Below are 24,089 nucleotides of genomic sequence, written 5' to 3' on the forward strand. Positions count from 1 at the left end.
CTGGTTTAGACTTAAACGGTTCATCGCTCTCAGATTCATTCTTTAAAAACTAGAGAGGTTCCAGGGAACCTGAACTCAAATGGTCTATATCAATATGGTTAGAATATGCATAATAGAACCACAAACTATATAGTTTAAATGTGCTCAAAAATATATGACAAAAATTGATTTTTCAATATGGCCGCCCTGCCGTGCCCATTTTTGGACGTGCAACGCCCAAAATGCAATCCCAAACTACAGACTTGGCATTTAATATGGAATATTTTTTTTGTGGGGGTGAACTTACTTTTCAAGATGACTTAGAACCAAAAGTTCATTGGAATTATGTTGAAATTATTCTAGATTTTGTTAATGTGACCTTTAAAAGAAACAAAAACCACATTTGACATTTCGAAACAAATAAATTGATCCTTGAAAGTGATGTAAACTGATATCGAACTCAATTCATGTACAGTACTGTGTTAAACTTCTGTACGTTTTCCAGAAGTATCTCTATTTTGCACATTAGCCAAATTTCTTTTTAACAAAAACAAAAGTTAAATTACGACTGGGATTACGGACTAGAATTACAGTTCAGTACTTCGTGTAACCCCCACGAGCATTCAGGAGAGCACGTACACGTTGAGGCATGCTGTTCACGAGATTTGGATAGGAATCGCTTGCCATGCAGTGACATTAGCCTGCTGCAATTCACGCACAGAGGTCGGCTGCTGGTCCAAGTGGTCGATTTGACGCGTTAGTTCTGCCCACAAGTTCTCTATCGGATTCATATCCGGGGACATGGCAGGCCACTCCATATGCTCTACACCACTGTCAGCAAGAAAGTGTTGGATCATGCGAGCACGATGAGGCTGTGCATTGTCATCTTGGAAGACAAAGTTTCCTCGAAAGGCTGCACGAGCAAATGGAAGCAATGTTTCTTCCAGAATGGCCCTGTACTTGAACTGGTTCAGGTTTCCATTCAGAACAACCAGGTCAGTTTTGCCCCCTGCATGAAAAGCAGCCCAAACGGTCACCCCACCACCTCCAGCTTGGACTCTTGGCACTATACAATCTTTGTTGTAGGCTTCATGCACTTGTCTGCGCACTCGGACGCGGCCATCTTGACGATAGACCAGAAATCTAGACTCGTCACTGAAGATCACGTGATTCCAGTGTCCTGGCTGCCATTGACGATGCTCTCTGGACCACTGCAATCGGCGCTGGCGGTGTTGTCTGGTCAGGCGTGGCTTTCTCAGGGGACGCCTGGCATGATAGCCTGCTTGAACCAGTCGTTGGTTGACTAGCCTTCTGGATACAGGCACATTTGTCAGTTGCTGCCACTCAGCCCGAAGCCGATTAGCTGACTTGGTACGGCCATTGCGGACTAACCGGTGCAGCTGGCGATCATCCCTCCTTGTGGTTCTGCGGGGACGTCCTGGCCTCGGTATTGGAGTAGGGACACCCCTCTGAGCATTTCGTTTCAGGATCTTTGACACCTCACCTTGAGTGATGCCTTACTGCCGAGCAATAGCACGCTCTTTCATGCCGTAATTTCGTAAAGCTACCACTCCATGACAAACAGCATTGTCGAGTTGACGGACCATCTCCAGAGGAAGTGGCAATAACTTTTGGAGACGTGTAGCAGTTGTTTTACACTAATGCAGAACGCAACAACCCTTGTATACCCAACTGTGAAGCCAATCGTCAAATGCACCTGTCCGTACATTTTGCCAAGCCACCTGTGATATAATCCTGTTGTTGACTTCTTGCTGCGACAGACAATCAGTGACATGGTTCTTTTAACAAATAAATCACCAAAGTGTAAAAGAAACTCACCAGATTGATATACTGAGTTAAGAAAGTAAACCCAAGTCAAGAAGAAAAAAAAAATTCCCATATTAAATGCCAAGTCTGTAGTTTGTCTTAAAGATGCTGCATAACAAGTTTCATCAAATTTCATCAATATTTGTGACTTTTAGAGCGTAGACGTCGAATTATAGACAGACAGACATACGGACGACGGACACTGGGTGTCGACAAAAACTCAGCTGGACATAGTCCAGTTGAGTTTGAAAAAAACCGTTTCTGTCATATCTGCTGATTTCTATCCCCCCAACATAACTACAAAACGGAATATCATGCGAATGCGTCAATGGATATATTTCTGCCAAAGGTCACATGACATTTGACCTTTGACGCCAAAATCCAATGGGTTTATCATAGTAGTGCGTACTTGTACCAAGTTTGGTAAAAAAAAATCCATTCAGCATAAAATAACGCCACGGTACCTTCGGCTGCGGAGGCATAAAAACGCTTCTGAGAGAATTTAGAACTTAAAAATAAAGACAAGCAAAATAACAAAACCCATTGAAACAGCAGTTAATTGGCATTCATAATAAGGTTTTTGGAAACTACAGGTAATCGCTATGAGAACCAGAATCTGTGCATACATACTGAATGGATGGCTAATTTCAGGAAATAAAGGTTTGCGGTGCAGTTCGCCATTTTTTGCAACATCACGCGTGGACGTGTCAGCGAAATCTACCTTTGGCAGCCAAGGCCAACTCCACACATGGCTTACTGACTTCCCCTACTCTTGTAGCCAATGTGTGGCTCTCAACGGAATCCTTTAATCTCGTCTCCGTCAAGGCTGGAGTGTCCCAAGGCAGTGTTCTGGGCTCGGTCCGATACCTGATCTTCATCAATGATCTCTCCGTCTCTCTGGAAAATACTCTTTATCCATTTGCTGATGACTCCACTCCCTGCTGTTAAAATAAATTATCATTTACATTACCGTATAATGCATTTCTCCTTCATAGCTCTTCCCTCCTTCAAACAACATTTATCCAGACGTTTCAAAGTTTGCCTCCAAAGCCAACCGATGACTGGGCATCTTCCATCGTACAAAGTATTTCCTTGGCACACCTGAGCTCCTATCCACCTGCAAAGCTTTCATCCACAGCTTGATAGAGTAATGCTCTCCCATCTGGACTGGCTCCCCTGCCTCACACCTTGCTCAGCTTGACGCCGTGGAAACAAAGGCCTTCAAGATCAATGGAATCTCTTGCAATGAAGCTGAGTATATGGGCCTATCGCTTCACCATCACAGACAGGTCGCTGGTCTGTCTTCTACAGTCTCCTTTCTGGTCTTGCACCCTCTGCTCTTTCTGTGCTCTGCCCTCTTCCCCTACCCCCAAGTTTCTGCAGGTTGCAGATAGTCCACAATCAACCCACCTCTGGTGAAAGTACCTCAATCCAGGATCACTGCTCACTCAATCCAGGATTTGTTCCTCTTTTTTCCTGACATGTGGAACCAACCTCCATCCTCTTCAATCTCATTCTTCCCTCCAGATTTTCAAGACAGCTGTTCACCACCATCTCTGATCGTCCCCAATCCATAACCATGACCTCGTCTACCCTCGTTAACCCCACTCAAATCCATCCTCCTTCCAATTTTCCATTATTGAAGGTTCTTTCTGTATCCAACTTGTCCCCCCTTGCATCCTCTCCTACCTGCCATTCCTCCACACACATTGTTTTTCCACCTCCCACTGTCTTGGCCTTCAACTGCACTGTTGTCGTTTCCCCCCCCCTGCTCATCCCCTCTCTCTGGTGTTCCTTTTTTTCCTGTGCCGTACTGATCCGTTCAATGTACTAGTACAAGCTCTTCCACAAGCCTTGACTATACATCCAAAAAACCCGACATCCAGCAACATCTATCGTATTTATTCAGTAGTCAAACAAAGTGCACTGACAATACAAACGTAGTCTATGTACATCATAAGCATCTCTTCTCGACCTTCTGGACAACACTTAAGAACATGAAGGAAGAGTAATCTAACATTTATAAGAACATCACGCACAAAGGTAGAAATCCAGCCAATCATGACTCGACGCAACTTCTGCAACAAATGCGGTTTTGTCATTGAAAACACAACAATTAGAAGAGTCCATCATATCAACTCACTTCAACCTGCAGGAATAAAAACAAGGATGTAAATAGTTGTTTTTACATCTCTAACCGAATGGTTAATTAATTTATGGCGAAAAAATAAATTAAAAAAATGCCGTATATGTGCTTGGCATTTTCAACATGGAAACTATAGTCTGATCAAAGCCTTTGAATAGAGTAAATTGTAATACAGAGACAAGTTCCTATTAATATTCCTATGCCCCATAGTCGTCCCTCTGAGGAGGCTCAGGGAAACTAAGACCAGTCTTAAACATTCCTATCGCTGGCAAATTAACCTGTGCAGGTCGCCACTGGATTGCAGCATGCAGTTGGGAGATAGGAAGCCGAAATTTAGTTATGGTATACAAGGATGTACAATTGGACCGGTGGGATGACCTAGAGGTACGTGCACTCACCTATGCGCTGTCTAGCCTGGGTTCCAATCTCGACCCAGCGATAAGATGTCATCCTGGTTTTTCCCAGGCATGGCGAGGCATCAATGTCAATGTGCGTACCGACATCCAAAGTTTAATGTCCTACAGCAAGACGTTAAACTTTTTTCCCATTTGTTAGCATTAATTGGTGTTAAAAAAAAGATTCCATGATGCGCTCGCAAAGACTGGGTGAGTTATCGCCGGCACGCTGTCAAAAAATCCAAAATTCATCCTCAACGGAACGTCAGGCCTGGCCAACTGGTTCGTGAAAGACCTGGGCAAATAAACATTGCACAGGAGCATTAGCCACAGGTGGAAGGAAGTACTAGTTCAGACAGGGGGGATGACATTAGTCTTAGAGGGGATGGGTTGAGTTATTTTTTGTCCCCCGTCGCACAGCGGAGCGAAAGGGGGACTATGGTTTTTCCCTCCGTCCGTGTGTCCGTCCGTCCGTCCGTGCATGCGTGTTTGCGTGCGTGCATAAGCGAAGGGACCGCATTCGAATTTGGTGTGTGGGTGCAACCCACGTCAAAATCCAAGATGGCCGCCGCCATGTATGTCTGATGCCATGTATGTCTGAACATTGTGAGCGGAATATCTTGAAAAATAAGCGAAGTACCAACTTCTAATCTGATGTGTGGGTGTATCTCAGCATAAGGAAGAACTATTGAAAATTGGGTCGCCACGTCAAAATCCAAGATGGCCACCACCATATATATGTCTGAACCTTGTGAGATGAATATCTTGAAAAATAAGCGAAGTACCAACTTCTAATCTGGTGTGTGGGTGTATCTAGGCACATGGAAGAACGACATTGAAAATTGGGTCGCCACGTCAAAATCCAAGATGGCCGCCACCATATATATGTCTGAACCTTGTGAGCGGAATATCTTGGAAAATAAGCGAAGTACTAACTTCTAATCTGGTGTATCGAGGCAAAAGGAAGAACGCTATTGAAAATTGGGTCGCCACGTCAAAATCCAAGATGGCCACCGCCATGTATGTCTGAACCTTGTGAGATGAATATCTTGAAAAATAAGCGAAGTACCAACTTCTAATCTGGTGTGTGGGTGTATCTCGGCATAAGGAAGAACGACATTGAAAATTGGGTCGCCACGTCAAAATCCAAGATGGCCGCCACCATATATATGTCTGAAACTTGTGAGCGAAATATCTCGAAAAATAAGCGAAGTACCAACTTCTAATCTGGTGTGTGGGTGTATCTAGGCATAAGGAAGAACGCTATTGAAAATTGGGTCGCCACGTCAAAATCCAAGATGGCCGCCTCCATGTATGTCTGAACCTTGTGAGCGAAATATCATATCATAGCATGTTTTCTGCGTCTTCCAATTTGTCAACTCACATCACTTCACCGACGGGGGACCGAGGCGTAACGCTTGTTTTTAATATAGATACACCAATATCTATCTCACACACACACACACGCACGCACACACACATTGTTCCATCTCCTGAAACCCACCCACGTGTGGCGATAGCAGCCAACAACAACTTACACACGCACACACACATACGAGCGCACACTCGTACCGGCATTCCTCAATTTACACCCATTCATTTTGCGCATTTTTGGTTTAACGCCATGGAAGAATTGGGGAACACTTTTCGATGTATGCCTGTGATATTCGGTTTAACGCCTTCAGCGGCGCCTTCCCTTCAGCGAAAATGTGACATTACCGTATAATGCATTTCTCCTTCATAGCTCTTCCCTCCGCACTCACGGATGTAGTTCTGTAAAGCATGTACAGTTCACTGAAGTACTACGTGCCCGCCTTCAACTTTTGTACTGTATACTGTATCAAGTGTCTCCCAGTGACATTATTACCTCCACCACCGAAGATGGATGGAGGTTGTTTTCACCACTGTCTGTCTGTGAACAAGATATCAAAAAGTTTTGGATTGATACGGACGAAATTTGGCGGAGAAGTAGTGTGTGTGACAAGAACAAAATGATTATATTTTGGTGAAGATCCGGATCCGGCTTGTAGGGTTTTTTAACTGATTCTTCACCATTGGGAGATAGGGCCAAAACTATATATAGCAGGATATCTCAAAAAGTTGTGGACGGATTTGGACGAAACTTGGTGGAGAGGTTGCGAGTGTGACAAGGAAAAATCGATTCGATTTTGGTGAAGATCTGAATATGGATAAGATATATGAGAATTATTTAATTATCAAGTCATTCTTCACCATTGGGAGATGGGGCCAAAACTATATATAGCAGGATATCTCAAAAAGTTGTGGACGGATTTGGACGAAACCTGGTGGATTGGTTGGGTATGTGACAAGGACGATTCGATTTTGGTGAAGATCTAAATATGGATTCGGATACGAGAATTATTTAATTATCAAGTCATTCTTCACCATTGAGAGATCGGGTGAAAAGCGATACATAACATGATATTTAAAAAAGTTGTGGACGAGTTATGACTAAACTAGGTGGATGAGCTGGTTCGGTGACCAGAACAAGCCGATTAGATTTTGGTTCAGGTCTGAATCCAGATCCGGCCTGTCAGTGGGATACAAAACATAAACTGTTCAACCTGGCGGAGAAATGCCCTCGACCGAGTGCCGTTCTTGTTTATACATGGGTTTATTCCGTTTGAGAGGACGTATAAGTAGCGGTATGGCTTTGAACACATCTTTAATAGTTACATTTAAATTAATGGGAAAACCACATTCGTTTTACGATTTACACCCTGCTTTCCAGGAACGCATCCTGGACGTAAATAGAGGACTACCTGTGTGTGTGTGTGTGTATTATATACACACACAGACACACACACACACACACACACACACACACACACACACACACACACACACACACACACACACACACACACACACACACACACACACACACACACACACACACACGATGGTGGATACTTTGAGACCTTGGGAGGGCTCCGTTCCACCTTCTGTAACCCACAAATGGAGATGACAACGAATAAAAAGCAATAATTCTGGCAATTAAAGAAGTGGTCGTAGTAGTAGTCATCGTAGTAGATGACTCAAATAAATTTGACACAGGAGGTGGCATTTGTCCCATCATTATGCTGAGCTTCACTACGTCATAATCAATGAGCAACACCTGCACTCCCGATATTAATAGGTATTCAAGTTAGGATGAATGGAATCCTTTTTTGTAGCTAAATGGTTTTGCTGATGTATCCTGCTATTAATATATCCACCTGATCAGGGTACCTGCACACAATGGCTTAATATTTTCATTAACTGTTGGGTAATATTTTAACATCCACAAGAAATACTACAAACAGAGACAGCCGGCTTAATAAGTATGGCATACTCGTCGATGCAAGTCCCTGGACTTGAAGCACGGGGAGTCAAACCCCGACTAGACAGCTGAAAAGGTGAGTACTGTACAGGTATATGGTACATACACTGGGCAACCCCGGGAGTCGGTGTTTCAGACATGACCGTTTCAAGCCTATAGGCCAGAGATGAGATCCACTACTTCCACTTAATATAAAGGTTAGAAGCATCATATTCCACCACGCAGCTCTTCCTTTCAAATTGAAGAACATAACTTGCAAAGAGCAAGTGTTGCGTCCACACGGAAAATGTGCATAGTCCCCCATGCACATGGCATTGCACCTTCCCAGTCATGAAAATAGCATTACACACACGTTACAATGTACAACCACCAAAAGGAGGATGAAAATGTACAACACAAGGAGATGACGAATAACCTGAGAAATGATGCGGAGAGTCAGGCTGGAATGGGGAAAAATTGGGTTTGGGATATAAATGCAAGAAGGTTTGGGAGACCGATGGTCTTAAGATGGAGGTGCCGAAGTCGGAGCCCAGGATGGCGGTGCCGACGTCGGTGCAGAGGAGAGTGACCATTGCCCCAGGAAATTTGGAGAACTCTTGATTGCGCCGATGGATCCGTTGGGAGAGTTTTCGACTTCACCGTCTGGAAGGTAACGCACAAGTTCCTGGCTGATTAAACCCCGGATGTCCCCTCAAGTCCCTCCTGCAACATCCACAACCAATTATTCTACCTCACAGCCTTGTGCTGCAAAATAAAGGAGCCGACACACACACACCTATATGCATCCACATTTTCTCATACCATCAAATGCACTCCATCCAATGGATGTACTCCATGTTCCATTCACCTTCATTAATATTTGTCAGCACCAAAGGTGCACAATTTTGTGATACATCAATATATTATTAATCTCTCAGATTCATCAACAGCCTGGTGTTTATACTGGCTTTGGATCCGAGGGTTGCTTTGGATCTGGCTTACGGTTAGGGTGCTGGCTTTGGATCTGGCTTACGGTTAGGGTGCTGGCTTTGGATCTGGCTTACGGTTAAGGGTGCTGGCTTTGGATCTGGCTTACGGTTAGGGTGCTGGCTTTGGATCTGGCTTACGGTTAGGGTGCTGGCTTTGGATCTGGCTTACGGTTAGGGTGCTGGCTTTGGATCTGGCTTACGGTTAGGGTGCTGGCTTTGGATCCTAGGGTTGCTTTGGATCTGGCTTACGGTTAGGTTAGGGTGTCGTTAGGAACGACAGACGCGCTTTTTATTGTGAGGCAGTTGCAGGAGAAGTATATGGAGAAGAGGAAGAAGTTGTTTCTTGGGTTTGTTGATCTGGAGAAAGCATTCGATAGGGTTCCACGTGAAGTAGTGACATGGGCATTGAGGAAGTTAGGAGTGGAGGAATGGTTGATCATAGTAGTGATGGCAATGTACAAAAGAGCGCGCACAGCTGTAAGGACGAAGGACGGGAACAGTGGTGAGTTTGAGGTGAAGGTGGGAGTGCATCAGGGGTCGGTACTAAGTCCACTACTATTTGTAGCTGTCATGGAGGTGCTGGCTCAGAACGTAAAGGAGGGTTTACCGTGGGAGTTGTTGTATGCAGATGATCTGGTGTTGATTGCAGAAAGTATGGATGGACTGAAGGAGAAGATGAATAAGTGGAAGGAATGTATGCAGACAAAAGGTCTGAAGGTGAATATCGGAAAAACGAAGGTGATGGCAAGTAGTAAAGCATGTGGTGAGGTGGAAAGAACTGGGAAGTGGCCGTGTGCTGTGTGCAGGAAGGGTGTCAGAGTGAATTCCATTCAATGTCCAATGTGCGCTGAGTGGGTTCATCAAAAATGTAGTGGTTTGAGAGGGTCATTAGCCACTAGCCAGTGTGGCAGCTACATTCAAGTGTAAGGTGTGCATAGAGGGAGCTGCAGATGGAGGAAATGTTGAGTTGGATCTTGGAGACGGCGTGAAGCTGGAAGGTGTGAAAACATTTTGTTACCTAGGAGACATGCTGAATGGAGAAGGTGGATCAGACTCGGCAACGGTTGCTCGAGTGAGATGTGCATGGAAGAAGTTTCGGGAACTGAGTGGCGTGCTGACGAGGAGGCGAGTGTCGTTGAAGCTGAAGGGAAAGGTGTATGCTGCATGTGTGAGAAGTGTTATGATTTATGGGAGCAAGACATGGGTAATGAACGTAGAGCAGCAACGAAGGCTGGAAAGGGTGGAAATGCGAATGGTTCGGTGGATGTGTGGAGTATCGTTGAGAGAGAGGAAGACAAATGATGAATTGCGAAAGATGATGGGAATAGAGCCTGTGATGGATGCTGTGAAGAGAAACAGGTTGAGATGGTTTGGTCGTGTGTTGAGGAAGGATGAAAGTGACTGGTTGAGAAGAGTGATGGAAATGAATGTAGAAGGAAGTAGAGGGCGGGGAAGACCGAGAAAGACTTGGCTAAAGATGGTCGAAGAAGAAATGCGGGCAAGGGGGTTAACAAGGGGAGATGCAGAAAATAGGGCAAAATTGAGAACATTGTCATGGGGACCGCAAGGCTAACCCCCGCTCTTGCAGGGAAAATGGCCTTAAAATGCCTGTTGTTGTTGTTGTTACGGTTAGGGTTAGGGTGCTGGCTTTGGAACTGGCTTACGGTTAGGGAGCTGGCTTTGGATCCTAGGGTTGCTTTGGATCTGGCTTACGGTTAGGGTGCTGGCTTTGGATCCTAGGGTTGCTTTGGATCTGGCTTACGGTTAGGGTGCTGGCTTTGGATCCTAGGGTTGCTTTGGATCTGGCTTACGGTTAGGGTGCTGGCTTTGGATCCTAGGGTTGCTTTGGATCTGGCTTACGGTTAGGGTGCTGGCTTTGGATCCTAGGGTTGCTTTGGATCTGCCTTTCGGTTAGGGTGCTGGCTTTGGATCCTAGGGTTGCTTTGGATCTGGCTTACGGTTAGGGTGTTGGCTTTGGATCCTAGGGTTGCTTTGGATCTGGCTAACGGTTAGGGTGCTGGCTTTGGATCCTAGGGTTGCTTTGGATCTGGCTTACGGTTACGGTGCCGGCTTTGGATCCTAGAATCTTGAGTTTGAATCCCGGTCGATCGTTTGGGTGATTGACTCTGCCTGTCATCCTTCCAAGGTTGGCAAAATAGAGTACTAGCTCACTGGTAATTGGGGCACTGCATGAGCGGCACAAACGCGCTTTCAGAGAAATGATGCAACCAGCAGCCACAGGCTGCATACGAAACAACAACAACATGGTTCATCAACGATAGCTACACATGCTACATGTTATACAAGGACATATTCTCACCAGACATGGATTTGTTTGCCTTTTGGCCAATCCTGGACGGGTCACCAATCAGACACTGGTACACTGAAGGACTACAGGTGTTCAGTCTGGCGGAGGTATGCTCTCTACCAAGTACCGTTCTCGTTTATACTGTATTCCCTGTACTGTCTTATTTTTGAGTGAGTGAACGGGCCCTAAGATAATTGTAAAGAAATCCGCTTTGCTTGGGATTGCTTTGTGGGTAATATTGTTTGTTGTTTATTGTTTTGTTTATTGACGATTTCCTGTGTTTTTTAGCTCACCTGGATCGAAGTTCAGGGGAGCTTATGCGATGGCGCGTCGTCAGTCCGTAAACACTTGAGACTTCTTCTCCGAAACTGCTAATGGGATTGCAACCAAATTTGGCACAAATGATGTTTGTTGTGTTGTGACTAAAGCTTGTTCACGGCATTAAAAAAAAAAAATCGGGGTTAAGGGGGTCTACCGGGGGTCAAAGTGGATCCAGGTTTGACCCCCCAAAATAGGAATTTGCTTTTTCTTCTGAAACCACACACACGATTTCGATGAAACTTTACCAGAAATCTTCATCACCCTTGATGTACCAATGTTTGTTCACGGCATTAAAAAAAAATCTACCCCTTTTGGGGTCTACGGGGGGGTGGGGGGGATTGTCCCCCAAAATAGGTAATTGCTTTCTCCTCAAAAACTACGCATGCAATTCTGATGAAACTTCACCACAACCTTAATCACCCGTGTTGTACCAATGTTTGTTCAAGGCATTGGAAAAATTGGGGTCTGAGGAGGTATACGGGGTGGGAGCGGGGGGGGAGGGGAGGGTTGCCCCCTTTTTTGCCCCAGGGTGAGATTTTTTTTGGTTTGCTTGTTTAAAGTCTTATGATTATATTAGTATGATTCTACATGCTGCCCTGTCTTCTAGCAACCATTGAAATTGGTTTAAAATACCTTTAGTCAGTGCAGTATACTGTTTATTCTACCAGGTGAGCGCCAGGGGTATTGCCCCTATGTTTATTCATTAGCGCTCAGTAGAATAACATACGGCATGTCATAGCCAGCTGCTCAGTTATACATCTGCCTGGCGCACAGTGCGTGCACGTAACCCTCTGTCAGCTTGGTGCCCTTTGACGAGGTGACGGGACTTAAGGGCTGTAACTCTGGTTTGGGGCGTTAAACCCGGCTGGAGCTGAAGCCGGTAGATGACCCACGTGATTCAGTCATTCCTGGATTCAGTCATTCCTGGTATGTTGTTCCACATAGCTTCGACCTCTCACATATTAGAATATGCTTCGATACCTGTGAGAGTTAGAGCATTTGAGAGGATGCAGGTAAGAGCAGCCGTTCCTCCAGGTGCGGCACGAAAGTCAGGCAGGCCATTCCTGCGGCCAGTCCGACCTGCTGCCACAAACGCAGCCAGACCTTGGCTTGAATCCCCCTCCGCCATATGGGTTGATCTATTGGAAAAAGAAAATATACAGAATTGGGCAAAATTTTTGCCTAACTGTGCAAGTTCTCCACCACCATGCCCTTTCTTAAATAGCTACTGTAACTTCTTCTTCTTTAACCAATTATTTCCACCTTTTTGTGGGGTCAGCTGGTGAAAGTTTTTAGCGCAACTCTTTCACAAAGCGGGTGGCTAAGCCTGACGTTCGACTTAAGTCGATTTAGGCACAATCTTTTATGTGTTCAGTGTGCCGGCAATAACTCGCCTACTCTTTGCAAAAGATCTTCAATGTCCACCAACTAAAGCTGGCAGACAGGACACCCAGCTTAACATATACAGTCATGGCCAAAAATATTGGCACCCTTACACTTTTTTCAAATAACTCACAATTTCCTCTAAAATAAGTTGAAATTGACGAAAGTATTTGGTCTCCACAATTCCTTATTTCACTGTTAATATTACAGAATATTTGTTTTTGATTCAGAACTTAATATATCCTTTTAAATCAGAAAAGAAAAAGCAATGGCATTGACAAAATTATTGACACCCAAGACTTAATATTTGTTAGCACGGCCTTTGGACAAAAAACTGCAGTCGAGCGCTTCCTATGGCCATGAATGAGCTTCCTACACTACTGGTAGTTTGGCCCACTCTTCTTGTGAAAACTGCTCCAGTTCTACCAGATTTGAAGGGCGCCTTCTCCCAACTACTGTTTTCAGATCTCCCCACAGGTGTTCAATGGGATTTATATCTGGACTCATTGCTGGCCACTTCAGAACAGTCCAGCGTTTTGTCTTCAACCATTCCTGGGTGTTTTTTGAAGTGTGTTTGGGGCCATTGTCCTGCTGCAAGTCCCATGACCTTCGACGGAGACCCAGCTTTCTGACACTGGGTTCAACTTTGCGCTCCAAAATACCTTGGTAATCTCCTGATTTCATGACGTCATGCACACATTCAAGGCACTGAACCTCCATGTTTGACTGTGGGGAAGGAGTTCTTTTCTTTGAAGACTTCATTTTATTTTCGGTAAACATAGAGATGATGTGCTTTACCATAAAGCTCTAATTTGGTCTCATCTGTCCAACGAACATTCTCCCAGAAGGATTTTGGCTTGTTCAGGTACGTTTTGGAAAACTCCATTCGGGCTTTCTTATGTCTCTCTCTCACAGCAGTGGGGTCCTCCTGGATCTCCTATCGTAGAACTCCCTTTCATTGATTTGGCGACGGATGGTGTGAGTTGAAACTGTCGTACCTTGTGTATCAAGGTCAGCTTGAATCTGTTTGGCAGTTGATCGAGGTGCTTTCTCCACCATTCGGACAATCCTTCGCTGCAATATTCGATCAGGTTTTCTCTTGCGGCCACGTCCAGGGAGGTTTGCTACAGTGCCACGGGCCTTAAACTTCCTGATAGCATTGGCTTGCGTACAGTGGACACAGGAACATCAAGGTCTCTGGAGATCGTCTATATTTGGCTACAATCTTGTGTCTGACCTCAGACAATTCTCTGGTTTTTTTCTTTTCTCCATGCTCATTGCGGTACACACAGTGACACAAAACAGCAGAATGACTCCTTTTCTCGATTTAAACTGGTTGAATAAGTGATTTTTATATTGCAGGCACCTGCAGCTCACCATAGGTGAGTTCAATTCCAAAGTAAAGGAGAATCATCTGCTTGAAATCTATTTCTAACAACTTCTAAAAGGTGCCAATAATATTGTCTGGGCCATTTTAGGATTTCTGTGTGGAATAAGCTAAGATTTAGTCATTTTTCAGCTTTTTTTTGTTTTGTTCCACTGCAAACCAAAGAAATACAAATGTGGATACCAAAATATTTTTTTATTTGAACAATTTTCTGGAAAACATGGTGCATTATTTGAAAAAAGTGCAAAGGTGCCAATATTTTTGGCCACGACTGTATATGAGACAACAGACTGAACTCATCCAGGTATTCAAAATCGTTAATGGAATCGACCAAACTGATGTCCAGACATTTTCTCTGGTGGATGAGCGCTCGAGAACGCAAAGCCATGGCATGAAGATAAGGAAACAGATCCGCAGATCCCAACAACGAAGCAAAAATGATTTCTCTGTCAGACGCGTCAACAAATTGATTGCACTACTGGGATACGTTATCAATGCAAAGAACAATCGACCATTTCAAGTCCGCACTTGAAAAACATTGGGCTGACAATCCACTGAAGTACAGTCCTTACCGACGAGGTTCCAGTATAGTAATGAGGGACAAATAACCAACGCTTCGCATCCCAACATTGAGCAAGTCCATAAAGTCAACAAGCATTGGAAGATTGAAGTAGCCCAACAATCGGTTTTTTTTTTTTAGCCCAAACTGAAGTAGCCCAAACAACGTGACCCACGACGTCATCATTTTCAAACCATAGGCAACAAGGATGTTAGATGCCATTTGTAAATGTTTCACATTCATAGGTAAGCGGTTTCTGAGATATAATTATTTCATATTTTCCTTCAATCCAATATGGCTGCCACACCATGTGACTGATGATGTTTTCGTGATCAACTTTTAATCCCCATGTCCAGTCAATGACACACGTGAAGAAGATTCGAGTCGATGTCTTCGGTGGTTTGGGAGAAGATCTTTTTAAAGGTTTTAGGTTAAATACAATATGGCTGCCAAACCATGTGACCTCTGATGTCATAAATTTACTATTTCAATACAAATGGGTCATAGACTATGTGCAGGCTATTTCAGATTTTTGGGATAAGGCATTCGATTAAAACATTTATGACTGGTACAACACTTCACCAATGATATTGTTGCAAATATGGAATTTGGCCTCCATATCCGCTTGTAAATATTCCCCTATTTTCTCCAATACTCCCCAACTTTCCCCGATCCCCCATTCCCTAGTCCCATTGCATGTAAATAACAATCAGTAGAGCCGACCTTCCCCTTATTCCCCCATTAAATGTCGTGCCCAGGTCCACCGCACCACACGTAGACAACTTTCGGACATCTTCCTAGTTATTCTTATTCTATGTCAGTTAAGGCCTCGTCTCCATTAATTATGACTCTTCGTTGCACCAGAATGTGATTATATGGCATCAGTAGTGAGTTTAGGACCTTTCCCATACCTCCTTCCATCTTCTTCCCCAACAATTACAACAACAACAGAGGAGATGGCGGCGGAGCGGGGGAGGATGCGTCCTCACACCGGCTCGATTAGCGCCATAGACCATGCGCTCCACGGGGTTACCACGAAGGGGCTCCTTGTCAGCTCCTCGTCAAGGGCGGAGCCTGGTAAACCCCCCGCACGCACCCAATGAGAAGCAACGTGCCGATTCCACGAGGCGGAGCTAACGAGCCGAGGGCGTGTCACTCCCCGCCGGATATACGCGGCCCCGCGCCGGATGTGAGTCAGATGCGCACCCAGCTTGGAGAAGGAAAGCCACCTGCGAGCGCTGAGTCAGATGCGCCTCAGCTTGGAGAAAGAACGTCGCCTTCCGAGCGCTGTGACCTCCCTGCATCCCTGGACCGGACCGAGTCGATTCTGCCTTGAGCCAAGAGTGCACCTTGAGCCATCGATACCCGCTGTCCTTTTCATCAACCCCCGTGTGAGTCAGCCTTTTGTCCCGTTTATCTGTCGTCTGTTGGGGTTAATATAAGAGTGTGTCTAAGTGCTTGTCTTTCTATGCTGTCCCTCTTGTAGTTGTAATCTAACCTTCCGCCTTAATATAACCTCCTCCGGAGGTCTTGAGAACTGAACCCCTGGTGTCGTATTGTGTTATTGTGATCCAGCCGGGTGTCTTCTCTTTCTTATTGAGCCAGCATCGCGCGACTTCGTCAACGTCGAGTATAGTCGGGTAATTTGTGCGGACACGACGGCCATTCCGCTCGGCCCACTTTAACATCAAAGTCGTGTCTGTAACAATATCATTATCATGCTTTTGTTCCCCATCGTGAATACTTGACAATGTGCCAAGTTTCAATTTTTTCCATTCAGCGGTTTCCGAGAAATATATATTTTAATTATTTGCGTTTAATCCAAGACAGCTGTCATACCACGTGACCTATGACATCACATTTATCATAAAAACATTCTACATTGGTGTCACTCCTACGCTGAAAGTTTTGTCCCAATCGGACATATGTTTGCTCAGAAAAAAGAGTTTTAGCCCGTATGGACGGATCAAATGGACGGACAGACAACCCAAAAACATAATGCCTCTGGCCACCATTGGGGGCGGGGGCATAAAAAATACGACCTATTTGTAGGAACAGATCATTTGCGTAAACCTAAATACGCGAGTGGAAGAGGTAATTTGCGATGGGAAGGTAGACATCTATAACTGGTTGTTGTTGGAATTTTTTGCGATCAGAGGAAATTGAAATACAGTCGATGAAAACACGATCAGATTCTTCAATCGAAACACTGGGTGATGCAATTAACGAATTCTTCAGTAGGTCTTACAGCAATTACCCCCACTGGCCGTCGGGGCCCCTGCAGCACGGGGCCCTGGTTGATTGCCCAGGCTGCCCCATAGGTAAGACCGCCCCTGCCCTCAAACCCATCCAGGTGCAGTCCTGTAAACCTTACAAAAACTATTTGCAAGATTCATCCCGAATCCCCAAGATGGACAGAAATTCAAAATTTGGGGGCAACAACTGCCTTGAAGACCTGGAGGTAAGAATGAGATTGAAGAGAATGTGGAAGTTGGTTCCACAGGTGGGAAGAAAGAGGAACAAATAAGCAGAGGTGAGCAGTGATCCTAGATTTTGGGAGTTTCACCAGAAAGGGGTTGCTGGTGGAACACGTGCATCCTGCGGAAGTTTGGGGAGAGAGATAGAGAGAGAGAGGGTGCAAAACCAGAAAGGAGGCAGAAGAGAGCAGAGAGACCACCGACCTGTCGGCGATGGCAAATTGATAAGCCCATGGACTCAGCTTCATCGTGGGACATTTCAATGATCTTCAAGTTGAAGATCCTCAACCTTCTTATATATAAGGCACCATACCCGGTTGCAGTTGCGTAAGGTACCTATGGTTTTGTAAAGTCTGGGCAGCCCTTTCCTCCCCAGTGCTGAGGATGACCTCTTGATTATTACAAGTTTGCCACTAGTTCTCTTGGGAATGTCTGCATCATGGGAGCTGAAGGATAACATGGGAGGGTTTCTCCTTCATTCAGGCCTGTCTTTCCACAGTGCAGGTAAACGTCTGGTTGCTCCTTCCATCATGGACCACCAGTCCATGACTGCTTTCAGATCTCTCTGCAAAGCTTTAGCTTGGGTCTCAAAACTTTATATATATATATATATATATATATATATATATATATATATATATATATATATATATATATATATATATATATATTTCCATGTCTTTGTAATGAGTTTTGATGACAGAAGACATAATTACGTCATGCGATGACGTCACTACAGCTCGATCCACCAATGAGAAGTCGAATGGTTTTGTGCAGCATCAATAAATGAATAATCTGACACCTTGATCATAATGTAATCAATGGAGGATAAATTTAAAGGCATCGCCAACTTACCCAGTTAACCTCAAGTTAACATTGATTTGGTGACACAAACAATTTTTCCTCTCTCTCTGTGGGTTTTATTACCGTACTGCAATTTAATTGTACTGTACAGTATTTAGACACTGTATATTACTATATTTTCTTACGTCATGACAGCTTATTTGTACACAACTATCGCTCACCGATCGTCGTTTCAATCTTCCAAGCGGTCACGATAAGGAAGCTTCAGAAGAAGGTTTCGCGAACACCCTGCGTGCCTCACTGGGTCTGGGCTCTGGGCTGTGGGCTTTGCCCTCCCAGACCATTAGTATTACGTCACATTCACTTTTTGTTTTTCTTCAGCTGAAAAGCGTGATACAATACCAAATAGGTTTGTTTTTTATACCTCCAATAAGTAACTTTCAAGCCAACGTAATACACGGCTTTTCAAGTAATTCAAGAAAACGCGAACTTAATGCAAGAGGCACCACTACGTACTACCTCGCCATGATCACAATATATTGGACGAAATAAAAGTTTAATTGAAGGGTGTTTTCCATCAATATAGTTTGGTGAATTAAACTATAATTTTTCTTTACGTATTTGACTAGTCAACGGGGTGACATTCGTTGATTCATTTTTTTGTTTTGGCAAATTTTGGATTTTGAGTAAACGATACTTCAGAGAGGAATCTTCAATCATTCGCACCTTCACGTGTTGACAGGCAATTATCTCATATTTTTAAGGCCGAGAATGGAATATGTCCAAAAAACAACAACAACAACAACAACAACAGTGTTCATCGGCTGACCGACCAACCAGCTACCCGGAAGTACGACACGCAGCGTTTCAGCGCTCTCATATGTACGTTTTGTAGACTTCGTCAAACGGTGATCACAGTTGAGGAGTCGAAGTTGGAGACCCGGTATGGATGACCTGGCAACTGACACGTTAAAGGATTTGTCAGCGCAGGTACGAACGAACTCTCGGGTTAATATGTTGAAGGGTTCCCTCACCTGGACCATTTATGCAGGTGCTGCTAGAAAAATCATCAATTGGAGGCAACTTGGTTCATCTGGATCAAAAGGTCATTTGGTCCATCATGTCTTTTAGTTTTAGTGCTCACAGCTTTAATATATGACGCAATGTTAACATCATAGGCCGGTCATTTTACGAATATACCCACCACAAATTGCAATAGTAATGAAACTTGGTATTTTTGCTTCTTTTGACCCATGTAATAACATAGTAAAAGTCAAGGAATAACGAGGCATTGGAACACATTCATTTCGAGCAACCACTTTTTGACAGTTATGCACGAAAATAAGCTAATAAAAATGGCACAAAATAATGCACTTAATTTGTTATTTCGTTCACATTCTCAAAAGATGTCAGAAATGTAAGTGTTTAAGAGTGTAAGACAGGCCTTATGCCCTGGTTTTACAATACATTTGACATGTAAAGGTATATATATTGAGATAATTGACATTTAAGGTAGCTTTATCCCAATAAAATTGAATTTTTTCGAAAATATACATATCAATGAATTTTGAAAGCTAATATAATGGTCTATCATATTGTTACAGACACGACTTTGATGTTATGGTGGGCCGAGCGGAATGGCCGCCGTGTCCGCACAAGTTACCCGATTATACTCGAACGTTGCCGAGTCGCGCTACGCTAAATCAATGAAGGAAAAGGACACAACGGCTGGGATTAAAATGACACGACACCAGGGATACGGTTCTCAAGACCTCCGGAGGAGGTTATATTAGGGCGGAAGGTCAGATTACAACGACAAGAGGGACAGCATAGAAAGGCAGGCACTTAGACACACTCTTATATTAGCCCCGACAGACGACAGATAAACGGGACAAAACTGACTCACACGGGGATTGATGGCAAGGAAAGCGGGTATCGATGGCTCAAGGTGCACTCTTGGCTCAAGGACAGAATCGACCCGGTCCGGTCCAAAGATGCGGGAGGTCTCACTCAGCGCTCGGAGGTGGTGACTTGTCTTCTCAAGCTGGGGGCGCATCTGACGTCACGTCCGGTAAGTGGCTGCGTATATCCGGCGGGGAGTGACACGCCCTCGGCTCGTTAGCTCCGCCCCAGATGGAATCGGTCCGCCCTTCTTATTGGGTGCGGGGGGGTTACCGGCTCCGCCCCTGACGAGGAGCTGACAGCCGGCCCCTTCGTGGTAACCCCGTGGAGCGCATGGGCAATGGCGGCTAACCACGCCGGTGTGAGGACGCACACTCCCCGCGCCGCGCCGCCCCCAATCTCCTCTGTTGTTGTAGTTGTAGTTGTTGTTGTAGTTGTTGTAGTTTCATGGGGAAGATGGGAGGAGGTATGGGAAGGTCCTAAACTCACTACTGGTGCCATACAATCACATTCTGGTGCAACGAAGAGTCAGAATTAATGGAAACGAGTCCTTAACTGACATAGACTAAGAATAACTAGCAAGATGTCCGAAAGTTGTCTACGTGAGATGCGGTGGACCTGGGCACGACATTTAATGGGGGAAAAAGGGGAAGGTCGGTTCTACAGAGTGTTATTTACAGGCAATGGGACTAGGGAATGGGGGATTGGGGATAGTTGGGGAGTATTGGGGAAATAGGGGAGTATTTACAAGCGGATATTGAGGCCAAGTCCCATATCCGCAACATTGCACCCTTCTCTACCCTCGGGGCGTCCCGACCCGATAAATTTTTACCTATTTTAGTGTGGCACTCAGATGTAGTTCCCTCTACTATTAACTCTACCCTGAGTGCGACAGTTTTACAGATATTCACAAATGAGTAAATATGTCCCCCTGCGACGTTGCACCCTTCTCCTCACAGAAACACACCCACAGGATAACCGAATCCGGAAAGAATTCGCAAACTAAACATACAGCCGGTAGGGAGCATTATTTACAAGACTACGCTGATATTTACACTACGATCCAGGACCTGTTTTTGGAGGAACACAAGCAGATGTTATGCATAGAGGGAGCACGCATGCCAGCATCGATACACCAACCCACGAGTGCTCTGTGGCCTTACGGCCTTTAATAATGTGCAGAGCACCCCATCCAAGCACCAAAAGCACCACCCCAAGCACCAATCGGTGCAGTCACCATTGTTTATTAAAATAAAAACAACAACCCCTAACCCTGCAGGTGTCTCTTGCTCTTCGTGTGGTGCACTTGGCCTTCTTGCCTCTTTCAAAAAATAAAAAAAAGGCGCCAACCGCGTCCATTTCTTTATTGTGGCCGTCAGGGGGCCAACTATAAGTGGTTCACCTGTTTGGCATAAGTGCCACGTTGACCCATAGGTCCATCCACGGGTGGTGCTTGGCCGCAAAATAACTGCGGTCCATTGTGGGTGGCCACCAAAATTGCGGTCCATATGGTGTATCGATCCAGGCAGCGAGCAGCGAAAGTGCAGGCCCACAACTGCGTAGCCAGCACCTCTCTCTCCTCTCTCTCTACCCCAAAGCCAGATCCTCGGAGGTGGGAGACAAAAGAAGCAGACAAGTGAGTAAGGTGGTAAGGGCGCAAAAGTGCATGCAATATAAGATGATGCACACTGGGGGGCACATGGGAACCAGGTGAGACAGGTACGTTCCTACCGTACGCCCCCCCCCCTCCCACCAGGTAACCTACATGGCCCCTCCCTTACCCCTTACTGTATCCACAAAACACAACACTACCCATAAACATCTACTTTACCAATCAACAAACGTCCCTACTGTCTTCCCCGTTCCTCCCATAAACCAAATTCGTCTTCTCTCCCTCCTAACCAATCAAATTTGCCATTTTCAACTCTCATCATAATTTGCTATCACCAATTCATCATCAGTCCCTCCTAGGGAGGGAGAGATGGAATCACCCCAATGTCTCATCCACGTCGTGATGCGTCTCACCAATCCACACAGCAATTCTCAGTTCCTGCACACAGAACAAAGAAAACACAGGTGTGGAGTCATCATCATCACCTCAGGTAGGTGGCTGCGTATGGTGCGACAGGTTCATCAATCCTAACTATTTCCTAAATGACTTTAACAACTTTACACTACCCGGGGTCTTTCTCCGGCCAAACCATTGGCCCTCTTACACTATGGGTTCTAAAAACCAATTCCCATTGACCAAACTGTGGTGCTTTTCAATTTGGGGTCTCACTCCCCCGATTCATCTCTCGGTGCCCTCGCACAATTTCTGGGCTGTGGCGTGTACCTCTCCCAGCGGGTCTACCCACCTGCACACCTCCACCACTGCAGTTGCCTCCGAGCTTACCTGCTCCTCACCCTATCCTAACTACCTGGGGAAGGCCCTCTGGCGCTCTCCCCACTCGGTGCCCTCTCTGGCACTGGGCTACCCGATCCACACCCGGGATCCTCAGGCACCCACTGACAATAACGGCTCCCAGAGCCCACCTGCGGCCTCACCTGGCCGACATCCTCACAGTGGTGGAGTGCCCAACCAACTACACACACTAACAGGCTACACGCCCAGCCATTTCCACAACACTAATGCACCCATCCACAACACCATTCTGCAACCGCACCACAAATGCCAATATCCAACCACAATTTACCTATACCCTCTACCTAACACTTACACTACCCGCCCCGGGTACTCGTGAAAGGGGTCCACTCTTCCCCCATCCACTCCTTCGCACCATGCACACCACTCCGTACCACTTACTCCAACTCTCTCCACACACCTGTACCTGCACACCTGTGCTCTCACACCTGGTGCCACTTGCACCCTTCTCTCCCCAAGCGCATTCGCGCTGATCCACAACACTCATTACTCACACACTGCTCCACACACCTGTCCAGTTGCACACCTGTGCAATCACACCTGTTCAATTCTCACACACACGGCATCATCTCAGCTAACCACTCCCTTCTGAAACTTGCGCTTCCCAGTCGTCCCTTTAAACTATTGCGCTCCCACGTCATTATCATCCACACTAATCTACCTGAGTCCCCACTACAGGTATCAGTCACTAACTAACCTTAACGTCACCTAATGTCATCTTCTAGGGCCCTATCAATATCCTAACCCACCCGGGCTAGTTTTCACTGCCATACACCCCATAAGCTATTGCGCATTTGCCCCACCATGGGAAGGGCGGCAGGGATGCCAGCCTTACCCACCGGGCCCATCGCTCACTACCAATTTTGCACATCAAATTTCAACAAATCAAAAATTTTGCCAATCACTACCCATCATCTGCCAATCACTACTGCCAATCCCTTGCCAATCATCAAATTTTGTTTTTCTCTAATTTTGGGTCCAAAACACTAACCTCATCACCCAGTCTACTCACTAATGCCTCTCGGTGCGCCAATTCCTGTCCAAAGCCCGGCTTCGTAAAGCCAAGCCATGAATGCGGGTTGTTCTGTGCCAGCCGCTGGATGCGTCCGGCACTCGGTGCAGGGACGGGGGCTTACCCGGGCCGAGATCCCACGCACCATCTCGGCGTGGAGCCATCCAATGTCCCGATCTCGACCTGCCGGACTGCCTCAACAAAAAGTGGTCGCCATGACGACCCTTTCTATCGGGCTGCCCGCTCCGCCTAGTGGAGCACGGACGCGGCCGTTCAAAGCGAGGCCCAGCACGCACCGAGGGCCCGATTCGGCTAAAAGTCGACCTAACCTCTAAACCGGTTACCGTCGATGCTTCACCTGGACGCTTACACCCCGCAGCCCGTTCCTTGCTCACACATCCAGCCGTTCCCATGCTCCTCGTACCTTCCCTTACACACCCAGGTACCCTCATTCCACTCACAGCCTTGGTCACACACCTGACCACCGAACACTTTGGCACACATTCGTTGGTCGCACACCTCACCAACACACCTCTTCGCGCCCCCTCCTCGGTCACCTCCTCTGTGACAATCACAGGTGTGCTCTCATTCGCACACCCAACCACGTGCCTCACTACCAATTCCAGCGTGCATTCCCACTCACGCTCTACCATTCCAGGTGTGCATCCTTTCTCACCTGTCACAACCAACTCACGCTCCGTGTCACTCTTACTACTCTCACCTCCACTCTTGACAGCGCACTCACCCTTACTCCCGACAGCGCACTCTTTCCTCATGCACCTGTCCGTCACACACCTTTCTCGCGCACACTCTCCCGTTACACCCTCTGTAACACTCACCACAGGTGTGCATT

At 45.8% G+C, this 24,089-nt stretch overlaps 2 protein-coding genes and 1 long non-coding RNA gene across 4 annotated transcripts in view; 1 reads left to right on the forward strand and 2 right to left on the reverse strand.

The window, feature by feature from the left end:
* LOC144892253 (uncharacterized) overlaps positions 1-24,089 on the reverse strand; it is a 350,787-nt gene that overhangs the window by 229,508 nt on the left and 97,190 nt on the right. The gene's annotated exons all lie outside the window — the stretch shown is intronic.
* On the reverse strand, positions 3,694-18,280 carry LOC137427674 (uncharacterized). The gene is made up of 3 exons (XR_010984548.2): positions 18,119-18,280; positions 12,269-12,426; positions 3,694-8,332 (listed from the first exon to the last, which is right to left on the reverse strand). It is a non-coding gene; the product is annotated as an uncharacterized LOC137427674 (long non-coding RNA).
* COMMD7 (COMM domain containing 7) overlaps positions 18,692-24,089 on the forward strand; it is a 55,182-nt gene continuing 49,784 nt past the window's right edge. The window contains exon 1 of one of the 2 annotated variants that reach the window (XM_068117309.2): positions 18,692-18,887. In XM_068117309.2, the coding sequence (XP_067973410.2) occupies positions 18,843-18,887 (45 nt within the window). In that variant the 5' untranslated portion in view covers positions 18,692-18,842. The remainder of the gene's footprint in view (positions 18,888-24,089) is intronic. The other variant, XM_078777906.1, reaches the window with a different exon arrangement.

Source organism: Myxine glutinosa, chromosome 5 (assembly GCF_964187855.1).
Source record: "Myxine glutinosa chromosome 5, kmMyxGlut1.1, whole genome shotgun sequence".
Taxonomy (NCBI): Eukaryota; Metazoa; Chordata; class Myxini; order Myxiniformes; family Myxinidae; genus Myxine; species Myxine glutinosa.